Here is a 20,449-nt window from a genome sequence, read left to right on the forward strand (position 1 = left end):
AATGAAACATTGGGGGAAGAAGGGAATATGAATGATATTTGATGAAGCAAACTCCTGGAAGAGATAGGACTCAGGATCATCAGAAAGTCAGTCACTTTAATAAGCAGGGGAGGGAAAGGGAAGGAAATAAGCATTTATTAAGCACCTACTATGTGCTAGGAACTATGCTAAGTATTTTTAAAATATCTCATTTGATCTTCACAACAACCCTTCAAGGTAGGGGCTATTAATATCTCAGGAAACTGAGGTAAACAGAGGTTAAGTGATATACAGCTAATAAGTGTCCGAGGTTGGATTTGAACTGAGGTCTTTCTAACTCCAGGCCCAGCACTTTATACCCTTGACCACCTAACATGTGCCAAGCACTCAGCTGTGCACCAAGAAGAATAAAAACAAGGCCCCTGCTCTCAAAGAGCTTACAATTTAACGGAGATGGAGATAATGCCTAATGTCTAATGGAGACAACATGCAAACAATAATGTACATGCCACATCCAAGATATGTGCAGTATGGGTGGAAGGTAATCTCGGGTGGAAGGCAATAGTGTAGGGGACTGCATAGAGGCCTCTGGCAGAAGGTGGGATTTGGCCATCTTTTCTTCAGAGACAGGAGTAATATGAGGTGAGGTGTAGAAAAGTGTTTTGAAGTAGAAAGTAAGGGAAATGACCGAGTTCACAAATTTCTCAGTAATGTAGAAGTAAAGACATCTGCTGAGAGTGGTTGGAGGTGGAAAAGCTATCAGGGGCTTGAAGAGAGAAAGTTTGGAAGAGGCGCTGAGGGGGCTGGACAGAAAATCAATCAAGGAAGAAATAAAAGTTTTGGATACATTGAGGGCCCAGTTGTGATCACATGACTTTTTAGTAGACCCTGTCAATACAGTGATGTGGTTTCCTTCAGCTGCTCAGAAATAAAGAGAAGAAACAGCTGCAGACACTCCCTCTTCCTTTTAAATGGCTAAGTTGCATAGATAGTGATTCACTTCAGAATATTCTCCAAAATCTCAAAATTTGCCAGTCTCCAAGCTATTTTGATGGTATACTCCTACCAGTCTTTTTTTTTTTTCTGGTCAGTACAGTGGGGCAGGAATGAAAGTGGAATTTACCCTGTAGCACCTGCATAGGTGATGCTATGGATGCCCTGGTTGGGATTAGGTTATGACTGAGCTGAGAGATGGGCTGACTCAGAAAGGAGGAAGTTGGAAGCTTGCACCCCTAAAAGAAGAGGTAGAATAAGGGAGTGTTGAGCTGAAATGGGTAAAGGGTAGGTACAATTCTGTTGGAAATGTAATAAGTTATGATTGTTTATCTCAGAGAGCAGGTTGCCTCTTCTTCCCATCCTCTGATTGGTTGATCATATAGTCCTGAAGGTCAAGCTTCTAGGGGCTCCTCATGACCCACCCCAGGGTCCCTGTTCCCAATATGAAGACCAATATTCTAGAACATATTCAAGGGACATCCCTAGGTTGTTCCCAACTTAGTCTCTGACGATATCCACAATGAAACTATCAATTTCAAGGAAAACTCAGTAATTCAAATAGTGTGTGGCCCAATGCAAAATGAACCAGAATCATACACAACAAGCTCCATTACACTGATGTCGCCCTATCTGAAGATTGGTAGATGCTCCCTGGTCTTCAGCTAGAAATCTCTCTAGCCTCCGTATTGGCTGGGATATCATCATACAGCTGGATCATAGAATCTCAGTCATAAGGGAGCCTAGATGTCATTTAATTCAACTACCATCTAAATAGGAACCTTTCTTCACCATTCCCCCCAAAAGTGGTCATAACCAACTTCTGCTTGTAGACCTCCCCTGACAAGAACTTAGCAAGTGGTGATTCCACTTTTGTATAGCACCAACTGTTAAACCATCTGCACCCACTACTCCTAGTTCTGTCTTCTGAGACTGAGCAAAAACCATTCTTTTACACTAAAGACTATGCAATACTAGTAGACAACTGCCATGTTGTCCTTCCTTCTCTGCCCTTACCCCTAGCCCCCACCCCGAACCTCTCATCTTTAGCCACTGAAGTTACTGGGAAATTACCTTCTTTAGCACTTTTTTAAATATTTCTAAATCATTTGTTCCCTCCAGGCTTTAATATGCTTTACCAACTTTTTGAGAATGAGAGTTTAGAGTAGAAAAGAAACAGACCACCCACCATAGAAATCACTAGGTGTTTTAGTACTCAAACATGTCTGCACAAAGGAAAAACCATCATGTATCACGGAATGCAGTCAGAGGGTCGACCCTCAAGGCCTATCCAACCCTAGCTGAGCATCTAGAGTTTAAGTTAGGATTTGTTCAGCCTGGCACTCCCCTGGGCATGAACTATAACTGGTAGCGGGCTCCAAGGTTACACCACTATTCTCTCAAACTCTGGGGAGTTACTTCTGACTGTCCTTCTTGTACAATTTGAGTTACAGGAACATAGTATGTATATATAAATATATGTGTATATATACACATACACATACATATATACATATATTAGATGTATATATAGACAGAACTTAGAATAGTTCTTAGAAATCATTTAGTCTAATACTCTCATTTTACAAATGAGACATGCTAAGTGTTTTGCTCGAGTTAAACAACTGGAAAGTGGTAAACACGGATTTTGAACTCAGGTCCGCTGACTCCAAATCCAGTGCTTTCTGCACCTGTATGTAACAGGTGTGGATTGATATTAGGGCAGTATTTCCCATGAAACCCTGAGGCACTACGTGATATGAACAGGGGTCCCATAAGGAAAATGTAATGCTCTCAATAGTTTTCCCTCTATGCAGAATGAGACATGTTTTTTGGACCTGGCCTCAAAGAATAATAGTCTTCCTAGGGAATAGCACTAAAACACAGGAAACAATTATAAAATAATTAAGGGTTAAATTGTGTGATGCAAACTGTAAATGTTTTAGGAGTTCAAAGAACTCTCATGTTAAGGAAAGGCTTTGTGGAGTTGTTAGGCTTTGAGATGGTGCTTCAAGGATGGGTGGGATCTGAACAGGAAATAGGATACAAAAATGGCATTTTAGACAAGGGGAAAAACGTAAATGAATGGATGGGAAAAGAATAATTAATGGCATACTTGTAAGCCCCAGGGAGACCTACTTGATGAGAATGGAAAGTTTTTATTGTAGTGTACTGATAAAGTTTGATCAGTATAATTGAAGAAAACCATGGAAGACCTTTATGACCAAGCAAAGGAATGTTGATTTCAGGTGAGATGGAGAGTCATTAGAAGTTTCTAAAGGATGAAAATGATGTTTCTGGAAGATTAGTCTGGTGAAGGTGTTCTGCCTGAATAGCTTGGAGTGGGGGAGCCAGATGTTAGGAGACCAGGGCACATACTAAGGTCCCCCCAATTCCCTCTTTCAGAAATATTAAGAAATCATAATTTCTTAGTGTCTTTGTCTAAGGTCCTTGGTCTAATCTGAATGAGAAATTTTATTGGTCTTTCTTTATTAATTCAAAATTCAATCTATCAACCTAAATTCAATAATCAATTCTAAAATAATGGTCAGCACTTAAATCATTTTATAACTTTTTTATCATTTTTATCCAAAGTCCAGTTTCTAAGGAAGGGGCCTGATGAGGCCGGGGAAAGAGTCCCACCTGAAATCGATTAAGGAAATGATCAGATTAAGAAGAAGGCCTTCGATTAATTCAATTAATAGAAGTATCCTCTAATTCACCTTTGATTAGGGTGAAAGGAGAATCCTTTGAAGGAGTTGTTAAAAGGGGATTGAATGGTGTTGAGAAAATGATTCCTCAGGGTCTACCAAAAGTTCTGACTAGTGTTCTATTTGGTGAACCAAAACTGTTACCTAAACTTTTCAACTGTTAATGGATGACTGGCCATTTAAGACCCAATCCTTCATGGCTATGAAGTATGCTTCTGGGCATGTGTAATGGAGAGGCCCTTCCCCTTAACTTCATAGAATGCACAGATATCATGTGGTTGTTTTTCTGTTGCCTCTAGGTGGAAAAAAAAAGCCTTTTAATTGGTTGCTGAGCTAAAACAGAATATATATACAAAAGGCCTGATTGTATAATCTTTCACTCTCCCCCCTATCAGGTTTTAAAGAGCAAGAACTACTGTGGTCTTCCAGGTAGGGGAGGGGCATATTAGGCTCTATCTCCCCCCTTGCCACTATGTAGACATAAAAGCAAAGTGCCTCTGTTTCTTTCATCTCTTGCGTTACTTCAATCCTGATCTTAGGTAAATGTACATCAGGAGATGGAATAGAGCAGGTTATAACCTTGTGTACTTTGAAAAGTTGGAAAAGTCATCCGAGGTTCAGCAGATGGAATCAATAACTGAATCTGCTGGTAGCCACAGTAACCGTTCCTGGTGAGGAGCCAGCCCCAAGGAGCAGCCTGCTTTCTCAGTCTGGAAATTAATCAACCCAATATCTAAGACACCATGTTCTACAAGCAAAGGGGAGACTCGTCCATCAGCTATACCATTATCCAGAAGTAGACCTGATTATTCCTTGAAAAGGAAGAAAGGATTTGTGGGATTGGAACTTCTGATCTCACTCGCCCCAGGGACCTTGTGTATTTTCAGGAGGGTTCTGTGTATCATATTAGGAGGGGGACTAGAGGGGAGAGAGAATGTGTTATACCTACCATGTTAAGTTTGTGCCCAGTCTCCCCAATGGCCAAGTGTGAGCACGGGAAGAGTGTGTCAGTAAATATCCTGCTATAAAAGTTAACATCAACTAGTTAATTGATACTGGAATGTACTAGATAAAGGCTTGTAAGCAACAGTAATGGAAACCAATGGAAACCCCAGACCCCTAGGACTCTAGAGGTGGTTAGCCACCCTCAATCAATCAATAAACATTTATTAAGCAACTACTATGTATAGCCAGGCACTGTGCTAAGCAGTAGTAACCCAACCCTCTGAGGACCCAACATCCCTATAGGAGTGGGAGTTGGGAGAGTGAACCCAGAAAGCTGCTACACTATACTGTATTCTATTGTTGAATTTTTCCTTTTGTTTTGGGAATACTATAAATTGATAGTGGAAATGTCTTCGGTGAGAGATTTTCAAAATAGGACGGACCTCTGCTCCTTTGGATTTTCATTCTCTCTAAGCTATCATGCTTATAAGTTAATTGATAAATCTGTCCCTGGGCAATCTCTTTGACCTAGATCACAAAGTACAAGGAACCCCTTCCAAAGCAGTTTAGAGACCATCATAGTAATCAAGGTGTGACTTGTTTTTTTGGTAGTAAAATACAAGAAACAAAGTTGGTGACCATCATCTGGGGAATGGCTAACCAAACTGTGGTACCCAAATACAATGAAACATTACTGTGCCTTAAGAAATGATGACTATAAAGAATTCAGAGAAACATGAGAAGACTTAAATGAAATTACATAAGTAAGAACCAGGAAAACAATATAAACAATGATTACTACAATGTAAGCAGAAAGAACAATAAAATAAAATGTTTTATAACGGCCGGGCTTGAACTTAGGGGAGAGAGAGAAAACATAACCCCCACTCTTCATTGTAGAGGTGGAGGACTATGAGGGTATTGTATATCCTATTGTACATCCTGCCATTGACTCAACTGACGTGTTAGTTAATTTTGAACGGCTTTTTTCCCTCTGTTCATTTTAAACTTTGTGGCAAAGAAAGGCTTACTGGGTGGGGGATGAGGGGAAGAATATTTCTGGAAATGAGCAGCAATGTGAAAACAAAAGGCATAGATTCAAAAAGCGTTCTAGGTGAAGCAGCTAGGTGATGCAGTGGATATATCCCTTGTCCTGGAATCAAGAAGACCCGAATTCAAATCCAGCCTCTGATACTTCCTAGCTGTGTGACCCTGGGAGAATCACTTAATTTAACTTAAGGTCCCCAGAGGGTTGGGTCACTACTGCTTTTAGCACAGTGTTTGGCACATAGTAGGTGCTTAATAAATGTTTATTGATTGACTGAGGGTGCCTAACCACTTCTAGAGTCCTAGATGGGGATGGTTTCTATTACTGTTGCTTGCAAGCCTTTATTTTCCAGTATCAAACACTCAAACCTACCTCTGAGGGCTGTTGTGAAGATCAAAGGAGATAATCATTGTAAAGTGTAGTGCCTAGCACATAGTAAGTGCTATGTAAATGTTCGCTATTGTTTGTGCAAAATATAGGAGGATGGGGTAATGAACTTTGGATGTGAACTGAAGTGATTAAATTATTTCTTTTTCTATATGACTGGTGAAACCGTAGTATCTTTTAGGCTGTCTTTAGGGTAGGATTGTAAACCAATGAATGAGCTTGATCCAGAGTGCCCAAGTGGGCCAATCCCAACTCAGTGAAGGATTGTGATGTCCTACAGTGAGAGATCATTCTCATTTGGGGACCAGATGGGGATAATACAACAGACCATGGACTTCAGTTGTAGATGGTGAAGCATGTTTAATATCTCCTTTTAATTCAACTGAAATTATTAAGAAACACTTTCTCTAGCCCAAAACTCCTTTCAAAAAAGCTAATATCCCGGAAAATGGATCAAGGATAAAGAAAATTTGACTCTTGTCCAGATAGGATTTCTGCTTCCTTGCTAACCACCCCCTCCTCCAACCAGATTGGCACCATAACCCACCTAAGGGCAGTGTCCTCTTAATATGCAAACATTAAGATAATGATCACCGGAAGGAGGCCCTCTCAGTCCTTGAAGAGGTCAAAGAAGGAATCTAGGAGTTCCAGTAGTCTTAGTAGAGTGGTGACTATTATACCAAAATTCTAACCCAAAATTTTACTTCAACATACTCTAATCTTTAACTTGTTCAAGATTCCTATCAAATGGCCTTGGGATATATAAGAGGCCCGGTGGGGGAGGGGGAAAGACTATTCCATTTTAGATACCTCTCTCTCAGCTAGAGATGGCTATAAAATAATAATAAATTAAATTAAATTGCCTCTGGCAGACTTGCACCCAAAACACAGCATACAGTATAATTTTTTTTCTTCAATCATGAACCAAGCTAGGCCCAGAGACTTTTGTGTCAAGTTTGTATACCATCAAGTCTATGGAAGATAATTTCATTTATACCTACTTTCAATTACCTACAACCCCACTCCTGATATTCCTGTATGCTATTCTTTCTCTTGACAGCCAACCCTAGAAAATATAATTTGTGTTTCAGAAAGTGGTAGCAAGACCAGAAGAAAGGGAGCACCAAAATGTGGTAGACCATCTCTCCTGTCAAAACAAGAAAATGATAAATGCTGGAGAACATTTGGGAAAATTGGAACACTATTGCATTGTTGGTGGAGTTGCCAACTGATCCAACCATTCTGGAGAGCAATTTGGAACTATGCCCAAAGGGCTATAAAAATATGCATACCATTTGACCCAGCAATACCACTTCTAGGGCTATATCCCAAAGAGATCAAACAAGGGGGGAAAGGGCCACATGTAAAATATTTATAGCAGTTCTTTTTGTGATAGCAAAGAATTGGAAATCAAGGGGATGCCCATCAATTGGGGAATGGCTAAATAAACTGTGGCATATGAATGTAATGGAATAGTATTGTGCTATAAGAAATGAGGAGCAGATGGACTTCATAAGAACCTGGAGAGTCTTATATGATCTGATGATGAGTGAAGGGGGTAGAACCAAGAGAACATTGTACACAACCACAGACACATTGCTTCTGTGATGACTAACTTGGATAGACTTGGCTCTTCTCAACAATGCAAGGTTCTAAGACAGCGCCAAAAGACTCATGATGGAAAAGGCTATCCACATCCAGAGAAGGAATTATGGAATCTGAATGTAGATTGAAGCAAATTATTTGCTCTCTTTTTTTCTTTTTTTATTTTATTTTATTTTTGGTTTTGTTACATCTTTCTCATGGTTTATTTCATTGGTTATAATTCTTCTTTACAACTTGATTATTGGGAAAATAAGTTTAATGTGAAGGTATATGTAGAACCTATATCAGATTACATGTCATCTTGGGTGGGGAAGAGGGAGGGGGAGAAAATTTGAAACTCAAAAACTTATGGAACTGAGCATTATAAACTAAAAAAAAATAATTCATTTTTTTAAAAGACTCAACTCAAAATATGGTGGGCCCTACAGAATATAAGGAGAAAGAAAATAAGTAATCAGATATAGCATATCTCTGAAACTAGGGACCCAAGAAAGCCATGGGACACCAGGACAAGGAGACTGCATTTCAAGACAGGGGTTCAAAATCACAACAGCTTTAAAACTAGCAAAGGAGAAAGAGGGGTAGAGAAGGACAAGGGTTCCCAAGGTCAGTTCCACGAAGGAATTGATTAGCAAAGTCCAAGGACCAGGGCAATTGTTTTACAGAGGTAATGAGAGCCATAGGAAGGAGGTAGAATTTTGAAGGAAGCAACATCATAGCATGGATATTATGGCCACCATGCTTCAGCAGTACTGGCCTTATGTAGCTACAAAGTCAACAATTACTTAAGCCCCTATTCTGAGCAAGATACTGTGCTAAATTCTAAGAATCCCAAGGGGGAAAAAACAGGCCCTGCCTCCAGGGAACATTATAATGGACTGGGAGGTGAGGCAGTATATAATACAAAAACAAGTAAAAAGAAGAAAATTCTAAGAGGAAGGGAGCATTCCTAACTGAGGGAATCAGGGAAGACTTTCAGTTGAAGACAACACCTGAGCTAAACCTTGAAGGACTCTAAGAATTCCAAGGGGTAGAAATGAGGAGAAAATGCACACAAGGCAACCTATATAAAAGAACAGCAACATGGGAGCCACATGGTAATGAATGACTATCAACCTTGCTACTGGGGAGGCTGAGACTGGTGATCACTTGAGCCTCATGAGGAGTTCTGAGCTGAAGCAGGGCTCAGGTGCCAAGCAGTAAGTCATGAGCCAACTAAACCCTAAGGAGGTTTGTAAAGGGGAAGGCCTAAGGAGAAGCAAAGTAGCCTGAGTTAGAAATAAAGCAGGTCAAAGAGGAAGGAAGGAAGGAAGGAAGGAAGGAAGGAAGGAAGGAAGGAAGGAAGGAAGGAAGGAAGGAAGGAAGGAAGGAAGGAAAAGGAAGGAAGGAAAGAAGGAAGAAAGATGGGAGGGAGAGAAGAAAGGAGGGAGGGAGTGAGGAAGGAAGGAAGGGAGGAAGGAAGAAAGGAAGAAGGGAGGAAGGAGTGGAGGAAGGAAGGAAGGGAGGGAGAGAGGAAGGAAGAAAGGTGACCTGGAACTGGAATTCAGAAGGGAGAGATTAGAGTTGGATATATAGGCTGTTAATTGGAAGTTGATGAGGTCAACAAGGGAAAGTGTATGTAAAGAAATGATGATGCCCAGGATAGAGCCTTGGGAAACACCTATGCCTAGTGTGTGGGAGATGGATGATGATCTAGCAAAACAGACTGAGAATAGGAACAGACGCATACAAAGACAACCAAGAGAGAAAGCAAAGTAAATACCAAGGGAGAAGGGAGTACTATATCAAAGAGAAGGTTGTCAAGAGTGTCAAAAGCTACAGAGATGAAGAAGAATGAGTACTGAGAAAAAGCCATTGGATTTATCAGTTAAGAGATGGTTGGTAATCTTGAAGAGGGCAATTTCAGTAGAGTGAAGTTAGAAACCAGATTACAAGAAGTGAGTGGGAAGGAAGAGAAGGCATGAAATAGAAACACTTTCTATAGCTGGAGGGGATGGAAAGATAAAGTGAAGGTTTTTTAAGGAGGAAGCAGCCCTGACAAGTTTGTTGGCATCAGGAAAGGAACCAAGGGATGAGGAGAAATTAACAGAATAAAGAAAACAAACTTCTTGAGGGCAGGAACTATTTATTTTTGTCTTTTTATTCCAATTAAGCATTTAACATAGTGCCCTTAAACATAGTAGGTGTTTAATATTTGTCCATTGAATTGCACTGAAATGAAATTGAAGATGAGATGGTTGAGGAGGCAGGTTCTCACAGGAGGTGAGAAGGGATGGGTTGGTTCGAGAACACAAGTAAAAGATATAGCCTTTTCCAGAAGGGTCACCTCTTCCTGAGAGGCTGGAGCAAATGAAATAAGAAGGAGACGATCAAGCTCAAGATAAATGGCCTCCATTTCTTGGAGGGGTAAGATCTAAAAGAGAGAAGGAAGTAGGCAGCTTGAAAACCATTTCATCTGTTCAGTCTGCCTGTGTAAGTACCTTTCAGAACAAATTATTCCAGATATAGAAATTTTGAATGAGAACTAAAATTTTCATCCTACTATCTATTTTATTGCCTAAGTGATTTTTTTTTTTTTATTTCACTGAGTCAAGTGAGGCAGCTTGGTCCTTTAGGGTATTCTTAAAATCCAATCCTACAGCCTACTATATGCTAGTCACTGTGCTAAGCCCTGGGGGTATAAAGAAAGGCAAAAGACATCCCCTGCTCTCAAGGAGTAAGAACATGCAAATAGGCATGTACACACAAAATTGATACAGGACAAATGCAAGATGATCTTAGAGAGAAGGCCCTGGCATTACGGGAGATGGGGAAATGCCTCTTAAAGATAGGATTTTAGCTGGGGCTTGAAAGAAACCAATGGACAGAGATGAGGAGACATTCTAGGCATAGAGGAGAGTCAGGGAAAGTGCCTGCAGTCTGGATTTGCAATGTCTTGGGTCTTGAAGATACAAATATAATCCAAACTGATCCTTTGATAGATAAGACTAAGATCCAGGAGGTTAAGTGACTTAGAAGCAGGATTTGAACCCAGGTCCTCTGACTCCAGAGCCAGTGCTCTTTCCACTGCCAAGCTGCCTCCCTATAAACTAACAGGGAGTTTGGCACAGCATCATTCCCAGGTATACCTGGGAAGATATGCAGCTGCCTCCTACCCCATTCATGTCAGCTGGGAAAGAAGGGTGAGGTCCCACTCCTTGTACTGCAAAATACTCCTTTCTCCTTGCAAAGTTCTCTCTTTGTTTATACTGAGGTAGTGCCCTTACTGCTCTTTTTCCACTAGTGACAATGGTTTTGCACTCACCCATCCATACAAAGTCCCTCTTGTGACCAACGAGTCAAATACATTTGCCAGACTACTGGCTAAGGTGGCCAGCAGTGAAATTTCAACTAAATTGATGGGAGGGTGTGATTACTTTAGAGAGGAGTGTGCCACCTACTGAACTGGCAGAACTCACTCCTGTATGACTTCTAAACTATTTCCTTACTGTTTAACCAATCCAGCTTGATCCAGTCCAAATCCCACCTTATCCACAAAGCTTCACTTGAAGATCACTCCTTTCATTCAATTCTCCTAGGACTCTTGTCCTGTAGTATATCATATTTTGTACAGTTATTTATCTACCCAACACAGAGACGTTATCAACCTCAGGGACAGGGGTGGTGTCCTATCCTTCTTTGGATCTGACCCAGTATGTGAATACTAGTCACTGCCCAAAAAAATTTGGTGTGGTTGATGACTCTGCTATTGGAAAAAGTGACCGAATAAATATGTCCGCATAACAGCTTTTGCCTAGTTGCCTTCCTTCTGTACCTGAATGGAAAGTGCTCCTTTTTTCCTCTTCAACTTTGGTATTGCAATTAGAACGGATCAAAAACAAGGATGCCCAATTTATTTCTGTATTTTTATTTCCAGAAACGATTCAGATTACAAAGGAGGTATATAGGGGGAGAGGAATCCTAACAGTAAAGTTCCAGAGTTCTACAAGAAAAGAAGCACCAAAAGCAGCTACCCTCTTCATCAGGAATCTCCCCAAACTTCAGGAAGAAGGATGTGTGGGAGTTGAAGAAAAGAATGGGGAAAGCACCTGGTTCAAAGATTTATCCTTTAAGACTCTTTGGATCTAATGATCCATCCTGATCTTGTCAGAGCCCCTGATCTAAAGCAGTATGGTGAAAAAGCTAGAGAGCCGCCTCCAAGTCAGGGAATCTGGAGGTTCAAGTGCTGCCAGCCTCTCTTGCTATTCCCACAATAACCAAAGAAGGAAGATACAGTCCAATTCACAGGGGAGCTATATTTTCCATCTGTTCCTCCTGCTACCCCCAGTAACATCTCACAACTCAACAGAAAGAGAGTGGTCAAGGACACGTCCAAAAGTTAGCTGAGCTCAGATGGAAGAGAGTTACAGAACTGAGTCCACTGACGGAAAGACTTGTGGTGAGAGAAGCAAAAATTACATTCAAAGAACCGAACTTGTTAAATAATGAGGTTGTAATTCTACCTGAGATTCTCCAGAATGTAATAAAACACAAGGACAGGGCTCACATAATCACTGAAGCATAACTCTGCAGGGCAAATGATGGCCCCAGTCTTCTAACATTTTTGAGCAGAATAAACTTAAATCTATTGCCCTATTTGAAGCCTCTAAGCCTCTCCTCTGATGGTGATATGTCTGGTCATCGACTTTCTCCTCCATTACCCTTATCTCAGCCCCAAGCAAATTGATTCTATGACTACCGGTCCACTAAATTGGAACTGGAACAAATATCTTCTTCCTTACAATTGCCAAGTCTATCACTAGAACTCAAATGGTATATTAAATAGCAATCCTACTCATTCCCCCAAAGGAACAAAACAAATACTATTGGCTTCCCATTCACCTCTATCCTACTCAGTAGCATAGAGACTAGGAGGCAGAGGATCTGAGTTCTAGGTACTGCTCTAACAATTTCTAGCTGTGCACTAGAAAATAAATTCATAGGATAATAGATTCATCCCTTTCACGTCGCTGCTGGGGGGATTTGAGTGTCTGAGAAGTTGTTACTCCCCCATGGTCACACAGCTTTTAAGTGTCAGAGGTGAAATTCGAACCCAGATCTCCCGGACTCCAAGTGTACCATTCAATCCACTACACCTCTCTCTTCACCTTACAGATGAGGAAAAGAGGTCAAGGTTTAAGAGCTGTCCAAGCGGCAGTCGGGATTCACACCCAGGTCTTTCACATCCACTGCCTTTTCCTCTACGCCGGTTGCCTGTTCTGCTGGCAATTACCGGGGTGTTTCCTTAGGAGCCAGGCAGCCAGACAAGAGCAGACCGCTCTGCCCCACCCAACTCGCTTAGTGAAGCCACTAGTTCTCTGACCCAACGTTAATAATAAACCACTTTTTTTAGTGTAATACTTTCCAGAGGACTTCGGGGTATATTGACTAATTTGACCCTCAGTCAGGCATGCTTAATCTTCCTCTTTTACAAAGAAAGAAACTGAGATTCGGAGAATTGGCGACTTGCTTAGGATTATACAGCTGGTCAGTGGCCAAGGCTTGGACTCACACTCAGGTCTTCCGACCCCTGCCTAGTCTGAGGCTTCGTCCCGCCCCAGATACCCGATCGGGGGTGCAAGAGATGGTTCCCAATCCTCCCTTTCTGGTTCTCAGCAGCCTTGGCTCGGGTGGGTGACAAGAGGACCAAGGGGTCTGAAAGAAGAGGAGCTCACTGTCCACCCCCGGGAGCGGCAGCGGAGTCCGGAGCCAACTCCAGGAGGCTGGTCTGAGGCAGCGCCCAGAGCTGCCCCTGGCCCGGCCGTCAGACGTCAGGGGCTCGCCTCCCTCCCGATGCCCACATCGCAGGGGTTCCCGAGGGGTGTGGGCACACGCAGCTGTAGGAGGGCCCCCTCGGGCTGATCAGAGAGACAGTGGACCCCCAGTCTTCAGTCACTGACCAGAAGAAGGGGACACTCTCCAGCATTACTCCCAGCACTCTCCCACAGCCTACCCCCGGTCCCAGGCATCCCCCCGAGCCTACGTTACCTTCCCGTCATGGTAGCTGCTTCCCTGGGCAGGACCCGCCAGGCTAAGCTGGGCTGAGCTGAGCCGGGCGGGCTCGGACTCCGCAACAGCTGCAGGGAGAGAAGCCGCCCAAAAAAGGGAAAGAGCAGCTCCGCCCGAGAGGGGAAGCCCGGCCCTGCCCGCCCCCATACCTCGCCCCCCTCCACCCCCTGCATCAGACCCAGAGGGACCCTCCCGCCCCACCCTCGGAGGCTGCCCAACAAGCCGGGTCTCCTCCGGGGGCTCCCCCTTTCCCTCCGTTTTACGCATATTAGTGCATCCTCCAAACCGATCCCTCCTCCTAACTCTGTCAGACACAGACAGACAGACAGACAGACACACACACACACACGCTCGCACACACAGGCTCTCAAGCACTCGGGGTTCCTGGGATGCCTTAAACTGGGTCAGCGGCCGTGTTTAAGTCACGTCGTCTCCCCAGGCAGGGCCTCCCCTCGCCACCTCCCGGATTCCGATCATAGTTTCCTTTTAAAGGGAATGAAGTAATAAGGGAGACCAGCATCCTAAGCGGATCATAGAGCCCCAGCCTCTAGTCTTGCCTGGGCCCAAGCTCCCGGAGGGCGGGACTAATTGCAGAGTGAGGCCAAGAACTCCGAGCCATCACCCTGCCTTCTAACCTAGGGCCAGGTCAGCGCCAGCGGGCAGGGGGCTTCCATCAGCGCTACTCTCATCCCCAAGGCAAAAGTTTTTTCATCTTCTTTCTACTCTTTCTTTATCCGGCTTTCTGTTGTACCAGCCCTAGAGACAGCACCTAGAAAGCTGCATACACAGTCACAAGTATTGTAGCTGTGTGGAATAGCGGGAAAGGACTGTGATAAAGGAGGAGATAACAGCCATAAAAAAGCCCAAGAGACCAGGAGTTCAAACCCTGCCTAAGATACTTACTAGTTGTGTGACCGTGGGCAGGTTATTTTCTCTCTGATCACAGCTTCCCCTTTTATAAAGCAGGATTATAATAATTTTACCACCTCTCTTTATAAGTGTTAGATGTCCTTTGAATGAGTTCGACTCTTTGTGACTCCAACCTTGGCAAAGATATTGGAGTGATTTGCCATTTCCTTCTCCAGGTCATTTTACAGATGAGGAAACTGAGGCAAACAGAGTTAAGTGGCTTGCCCAAGGTCTACATAGCTGATAAGTATCTGAGGCCAGAGCTGAACTCAGGAAGATGAGTCTTCCTGACTCCAGGTCTGGCATTCTATCCACTGCCCCACCGAGCTGCTCCATACTTGCCAATAGTCACACACATAATAACTCATCCTCACAATTCCTTTGGAGTGGAGACAGTTAAATACGATTACTACCTTGCTGGAAAGAAGCTGAGGGCAAATGATCCCTTAGGAGAATGAGCATCTATATATAATCACTTGATCAATTTCTCTTGTCCTAATGCCATCTAAGAAAGCATTTCACAGACATTTCCAGCACTTAGGAGCAAACAAGAATGAGTACGGTGTGAGGTAAGCATCAAGTCTTAGTGGCTAGAAAGCCACAGGAAGTCTCATCTCTGACCGGTATTAGCTATTGTGACCCAGGGCAAGTCACTGAATTGTAAATTGTGAAGAAGGTTCATCCTTAGAGGTTGCTTCCTCATTGGGAGTTCCCTATTCCAGGTCCAGGTACAAAAAGAAAACAAACAAAAAAAGCATGGGGTAGGGGAGAAAGAGGGTAAAGACCAAGTTTACCATAATGATTGGTGTCTGCTAGTGATGGGAAACAGGGTTAGACAGGTAGGAGGGGGCTGGATTTTTGAGGACTTTGAAAGTGACCAAAAAGAAGTTTGGGCTTGATGTGGTAGGTAATAGAAAGCAGGAGACAGGCGTGATAAAGCCAGGAGCCTGAGAAAGATTGGTTGACTCACATGCAGACTACGATTTGTGAAGGTGGAAACTTGGTGCAGGGATGGGGTGAGATATGGTAAGGTGGGAATTATGCTGGATTGGAAGCAGGAAGTGTGGGTTGAAATCCTGCCTCTGCTACTCGCTACCTGGCTGACCTCTGACAAGTCATTTAACCTCAGTTTCCTCATCTGTAAAATAAAGGGGTGAACTAGATGTCCTCTGAAGCCCCTTTCTACTCTAAATATCTTATTATGAAAAGCAATACTAAGTGAAATACTTTCCTGATACACTGAAATGTAAGCAGTTTGGATCAGAATCCAGGAAACTCTGGCAGGCAAGGAGCTGATGATAGCCTGCAATAGCAGCTGTGGTCCCAGGACTTGGAACACACACCATATGCTCCGATGTCCATTGGCGACTGCCTTTCTGAGGGCTCCCACCAGCTCTTTAGGAAGGGGCAGAGGGCCCCAGAGACGAAGCCAAAGAGGACTATGGGTACGCACTGCTACAGGTAACACGGACACTTTTTTGATGTGCCGATTAGTTTTGCTGAACTGGATTTTCTCTCTCTTTTTTATTCTCTGTAGCATTTTATAAACAGAGCTTGAGTTCAGCAGGAGTGCAGTATGAAGTTCAGTCATCAGGATGGAGGCCTGGTCACTGTGAGCTAATATTAATAATGATAATAACTGACCTGTTTGCAAAGTGCTTTATACACCCTTTATCTCATTTGAGCCTCATAACACCCCTGAAGTAATCTCACAGCTGATCTGGTTCAACCTTCTTTGCCCAATTCATTAACTTGCTCTGAAACATCAGAGGTTTGTAGGACCCTTAGGGATTATTGAATCTTCAGAGGCAACTAAAGTAAAGTGAATAGAGCTCCAGCCTCAGAAACTTACCATGTGACCCTGGGCAAGTCACTGAGCCTGTCTGCCTCATTACTGTTCAGTCTTTTTCAGTTGTGTCCAACTCTTCATGACCCCATTTAGGGTTTTCTTGGCAAAGATCCTGGAGTGGTTTGCCATTTCCTTCTCTAGATCTTTTGACAGATGAGGAAACTGAGGCAAACAGGGACTAAGTGACAACAGATAGTAAGTGTCTGAGGCTGGATTTGAACTCGGGTCTTCCTAACTTCAGGCCAGGCACTGTGTCCACTTTGCCACCAAGCTGCCCTTTCCTCAGCTGTAAAATGGGGATAATAAATAGCAGCCCCTACCTCCCAGAGCTGCTTCTGAGGATTAATTGAGATCATATTTGCAAAGCATTGAGCAGTGCTGGCACATAGTAGGCATTATATAAATGCTAGCTAGCTGTTATTATTATTGAATCTACCCCTTTATTTTACAGACGAATCAGTTAGCAGATGGTCATCCAGACTGTGCTAGAACACCTTTAGTGATGAGGAACTCTGTGTACTCAAGCAGCCAATTTCATTTTCAGAAAACATGAAATATCAACAAGTTCTCCATTATACAAAGAGCCGATGCAGGGGGAGTGTCCCGTAACTCCTTTGTGGCCCTGCCTCATTTCCAGGAAATACTAAATTGGCCCCAGGGCCACAAGTGCTGCTGCTTAACCTAGCAAGCCCTGACACTGAAATCCTTGACTTGCCTCTTCTCCAATGCTAATTCTCAGAGGCCAGAGGGAGAACTAGCTAATTTGAGCTCCTAGAGGAGGGGTGGAGAACCTGTGGCCTCGAGGATACATGTGGCCCTCTAGGTCCTCAGGTGTGGCCTTTTGAGTGAGTCCAAGTTTTACGGAACAAATCTTTATTAAGGGGATTTGTTTTGTGACATTTGGACCGAAAGTTCCCCACCCAGGCCCTAGAAAGAGTCACCTGCAGTGACATGAGATGAAAGAAGTTGTTGATCACTGAAACACATCAAAGTTGGGCTCTAGGGGAATGGGGCTGGGCACTGCCTAGTAGTGTTACCACTTCTTGATATACACGGACTGAAAGTTCAGCGATAGGTTTTGTTTTCTTTTCTTTTGTGTATCATACTCTGAATGTGTCAGCAAAGAAAATTTCTTTTGACTCTTGCCAAGAAAAGAACTCACAAAATGGGTACAATAAATAACTCAGGGAAGAGAAGAAAACCTTTGAAAGGATAGGCGAGAATCCCGTTCCAGTCATTATTCTCTTTTCGGCATGCAATACTTCCTACCTGTTAGGCTTGGGCTCAGGGTACCTGACCTTCCAAAAGGTGTAAATGCCAGCCGTTCAGGAGATGAACAGACGCAACATAAATTCTCTTAGAAGAATCACAAATATAGGGCTAAGAGGACCTTAGCTAATTTGAGCTCCTAGAGGAGGGGTGGAGAACCTGTGGCCTCGAGGATACATGTGGCCCATTGAGTCCAACCCCCTAGTTTGACAGATGAGGAAATCAATTTACATAAAAGGTGAGTGACTTGGCCAGAGGCACACAGCCAGCAAATATCTCAGGTAAAGTTTGAATATACATCTTCCGAACTACAAATCCAGTGCCCTAACCACTAAACCATGCTGCCTCCATACTAGGCTACTGGGTTTTACTGGACCAATATTTAACCATCCTCCAGTGGAATCAAGAGTGATGATATAAGCACAGATATGGCATCACAGATAGGATCTAGAGCTGTAGGGACCTTATTGGTCACCTGATCCAATGCCTTCATTTTTAAAATGAAGGAACTCACGCAGAGAGCAGTAAAGTGACTCCCCCAAAGTCCCACCTGTTGTAAGCATCAGAGATAGTATTTGAACCTAGGTCTTCTGACTCCAAAATCCAGTGTTTTTCTCACTATTTCATTCCTCCGTAGTTGGCAGCATTATGCTATGAGGCTCTTCACTTTATCCCATACAGACTGCCAACCCCTGGATCAGTTCTGGAATAATTTACTTCGTAGCTCTATCTGTCCTAGAAGATGCAAAGTTTTAGGGTGTAGGTTGGGATGTGGGTGGAGGCAGAGCTATAACTAAGGGGTGGTGATCAGTGTTTTGCCCAAAATTTAGAGGGTATTGGCAGGACTTACATTTTTTCAAAAATTATTTTTAAAAAATCAGCTTAGCACCTGGTTACAAAGAATAATTAATTAGAATAGGGAGAGATCACACGGAGTTTGCATTCCCTTTTCCTTCCTTGTCTCAATGGCACGTACCTGGTGAACTCCACCTCTACCCCGGGAGATAGAGCAGCCTGACAATGTCCCCAGTGTCTCTGCCAAGGGTGCTAATGTCTGGGTACTTTTCTTGCTGCTTGCCTCAGTATGTTTTATTTTTAAAACATTAGTTAGGACTCTGGACAAAGAGGCCCATTTTCTGAGACAACTAGCTACCTGTCTATGGTGGTGGTGGGAAACTGTTTGGCATTTGGCATCTGGGCATTTTAAAAAGCTCTCTAAGGCTGAATACAATTTCCTAAGGGGTCTCCCCATCTCCAGGGCTAGAGTCTTTTCCCTACCCATGACAGCAAGCAATGGACAGCAGATCTTACAAATGTGCATGGAAGATAAGTCTTTGCATTTTTCCTGTTTCCCAATGACATGGGAACTTTTGACAAAAGTCAAAGCTACACATAGGCACACAGGGATGTCAGATGTTTTCAGCTCATATTGTCACTATCTTTCATTTAAAAGCCCTAATTCATTGTAAATGCACTATGTGGACTTGCAAACCCTTATTTTCTGCAGTTTCTTTGAAAACTAATGACTATCAATAAAGATTCTCAACCCAACCTTTATTGTCTAGTTGATAAAACAATCTGTCTCACAGGTGGCCTGACTTTCTCACTTTCTCTCTCTCTCCCTCTCCCTCTCTCTCTCTCTCTCTCTCTCTCTCTCTGTCTCTTTCTCTCTCTCCTTCTAAGTAGGACTTTTCCAAATGCTACAGTTTTCTCACACTCTTTCCTATATTCCCCAGACAACTCATCTTTCCATGTAAACTTCTGCCCATGAAATAAAAACCAATTGTTCTTTGTTACAGTCAGTCACCAACCTGACCTACGTCCAAACAGCTTCTCTTCCAGTTAGATGCTCTGTCCTTGTGGATAAATGATCTATCTAAGTGCCTTGATTTAAAATCTCCTTGATGATGTTTCCCAAGATTATATGATCTAAATGAGAGAACATTCCACCCTACCGTTGTTCTAGTTCCCCAAAATTAGAAGCCAAAATGACAGCACTCCAAGAACAGCATGAAAAACACAAGAGCAAAAGTGAGATAAGGGCCCAAAGTCAGAGCTGTGCAGAAACCCCATAGAGCTGGCATAAATTTTACACAAATAGAACTCAATGTCTCACACAGATTCCACGCTGCTTCTCTCCTACAGCTTGGATCCAGGCTGCTCTTGGTGAAGGGACTCCACCCGCTACTTCCTTCCACAAACACTGCCAGCAACTCCTGCAAGAGAAATCACAGCTGCTTTCAAGCCCTGCACTTTGGCATGGTGGGTGAAGATCAGGATTAAGAAGCAGCTGGAGAAACTCCCAGCTACTGAAATTTTCAGGTCTAACCAGGCAGTCTTCCCCCTTTTCAGGAGTTTCTTGGGGGGCTGAGTCCACTGAGCAAAGTAACGGAACCAAGATACACCCACTTAGGCAAGAGGAGACGTAGGAAGCAGAGGAAGGAACTTGACAGCCTCCCCTGGGAACTACAACGGAGGTGACAGGGGAAATCGTGTTGCTCCAAGAGGACCTGCCTTGCTAGCTGTGTTGTGTGTGTGAGACACCATTCCCCTCAACTCACAAGAGACTGTAGAGTCTGGAAGAGAAAAAAAAACAGAGGGCTGGACAGCTGCTACTAGAATGGATTATGCTGCCAAATCATTCAAGATGTTGGATTATACTAAGGAATTTTTACATGAGTTTTGGTGAATCCTTAATAATTACAT

The 20,449-nt window shown here is 43.1% G+C and overlaps 1 protein-coding gene across 2 annotated transcripts in view; it reads right to left on the reverse strand.

Moving 5' to 3' along the window:
• Nucleotides 1-19,953, reverse strand: part of LIMS2 (LIM zinc finger domain containing 2) — an 83,771-nt gene extending 63,818 nt beyond the window's left edge. Inside the window, exon 1 of one of the 2 annotated variants that reach the window (XM_036744435.1) lies at nucleotides 13,696-13,783. In XM_036744435.1, coding sequence (XP_036600330.1) covers nucleotides 13,696-13,706 — 11 coding nt within the window. In that variant the 5' untranslated portion in view covers nucleotides 13,707-13,783. Of the gene's footprint in view, nucleotides 1-13,695; nucleotides 13,784-19,859 lie in introns of those variants that run through there. The other variant, XM_036744436.1, reaches the window with a different exon arrangement.
• Between the last annotated feature and the right edge of the window lie 496 nt (nucleotides 19,954-20,449).

Source organism: Trichosurus vulpecula, chromosome 2 (assembly GCF_011100635.1).
Source record: "Trichosurus vulpecula isolate mTriVul1 chromosome 2, mTriVul1.pri, whole genome shotgun sequence".
NCBI lineage: Eukaryota > Metazoa > Chordata > Mammalia > Diprotodontia > Phalangeridae > Trichosurus > Trichosurus vulpecula.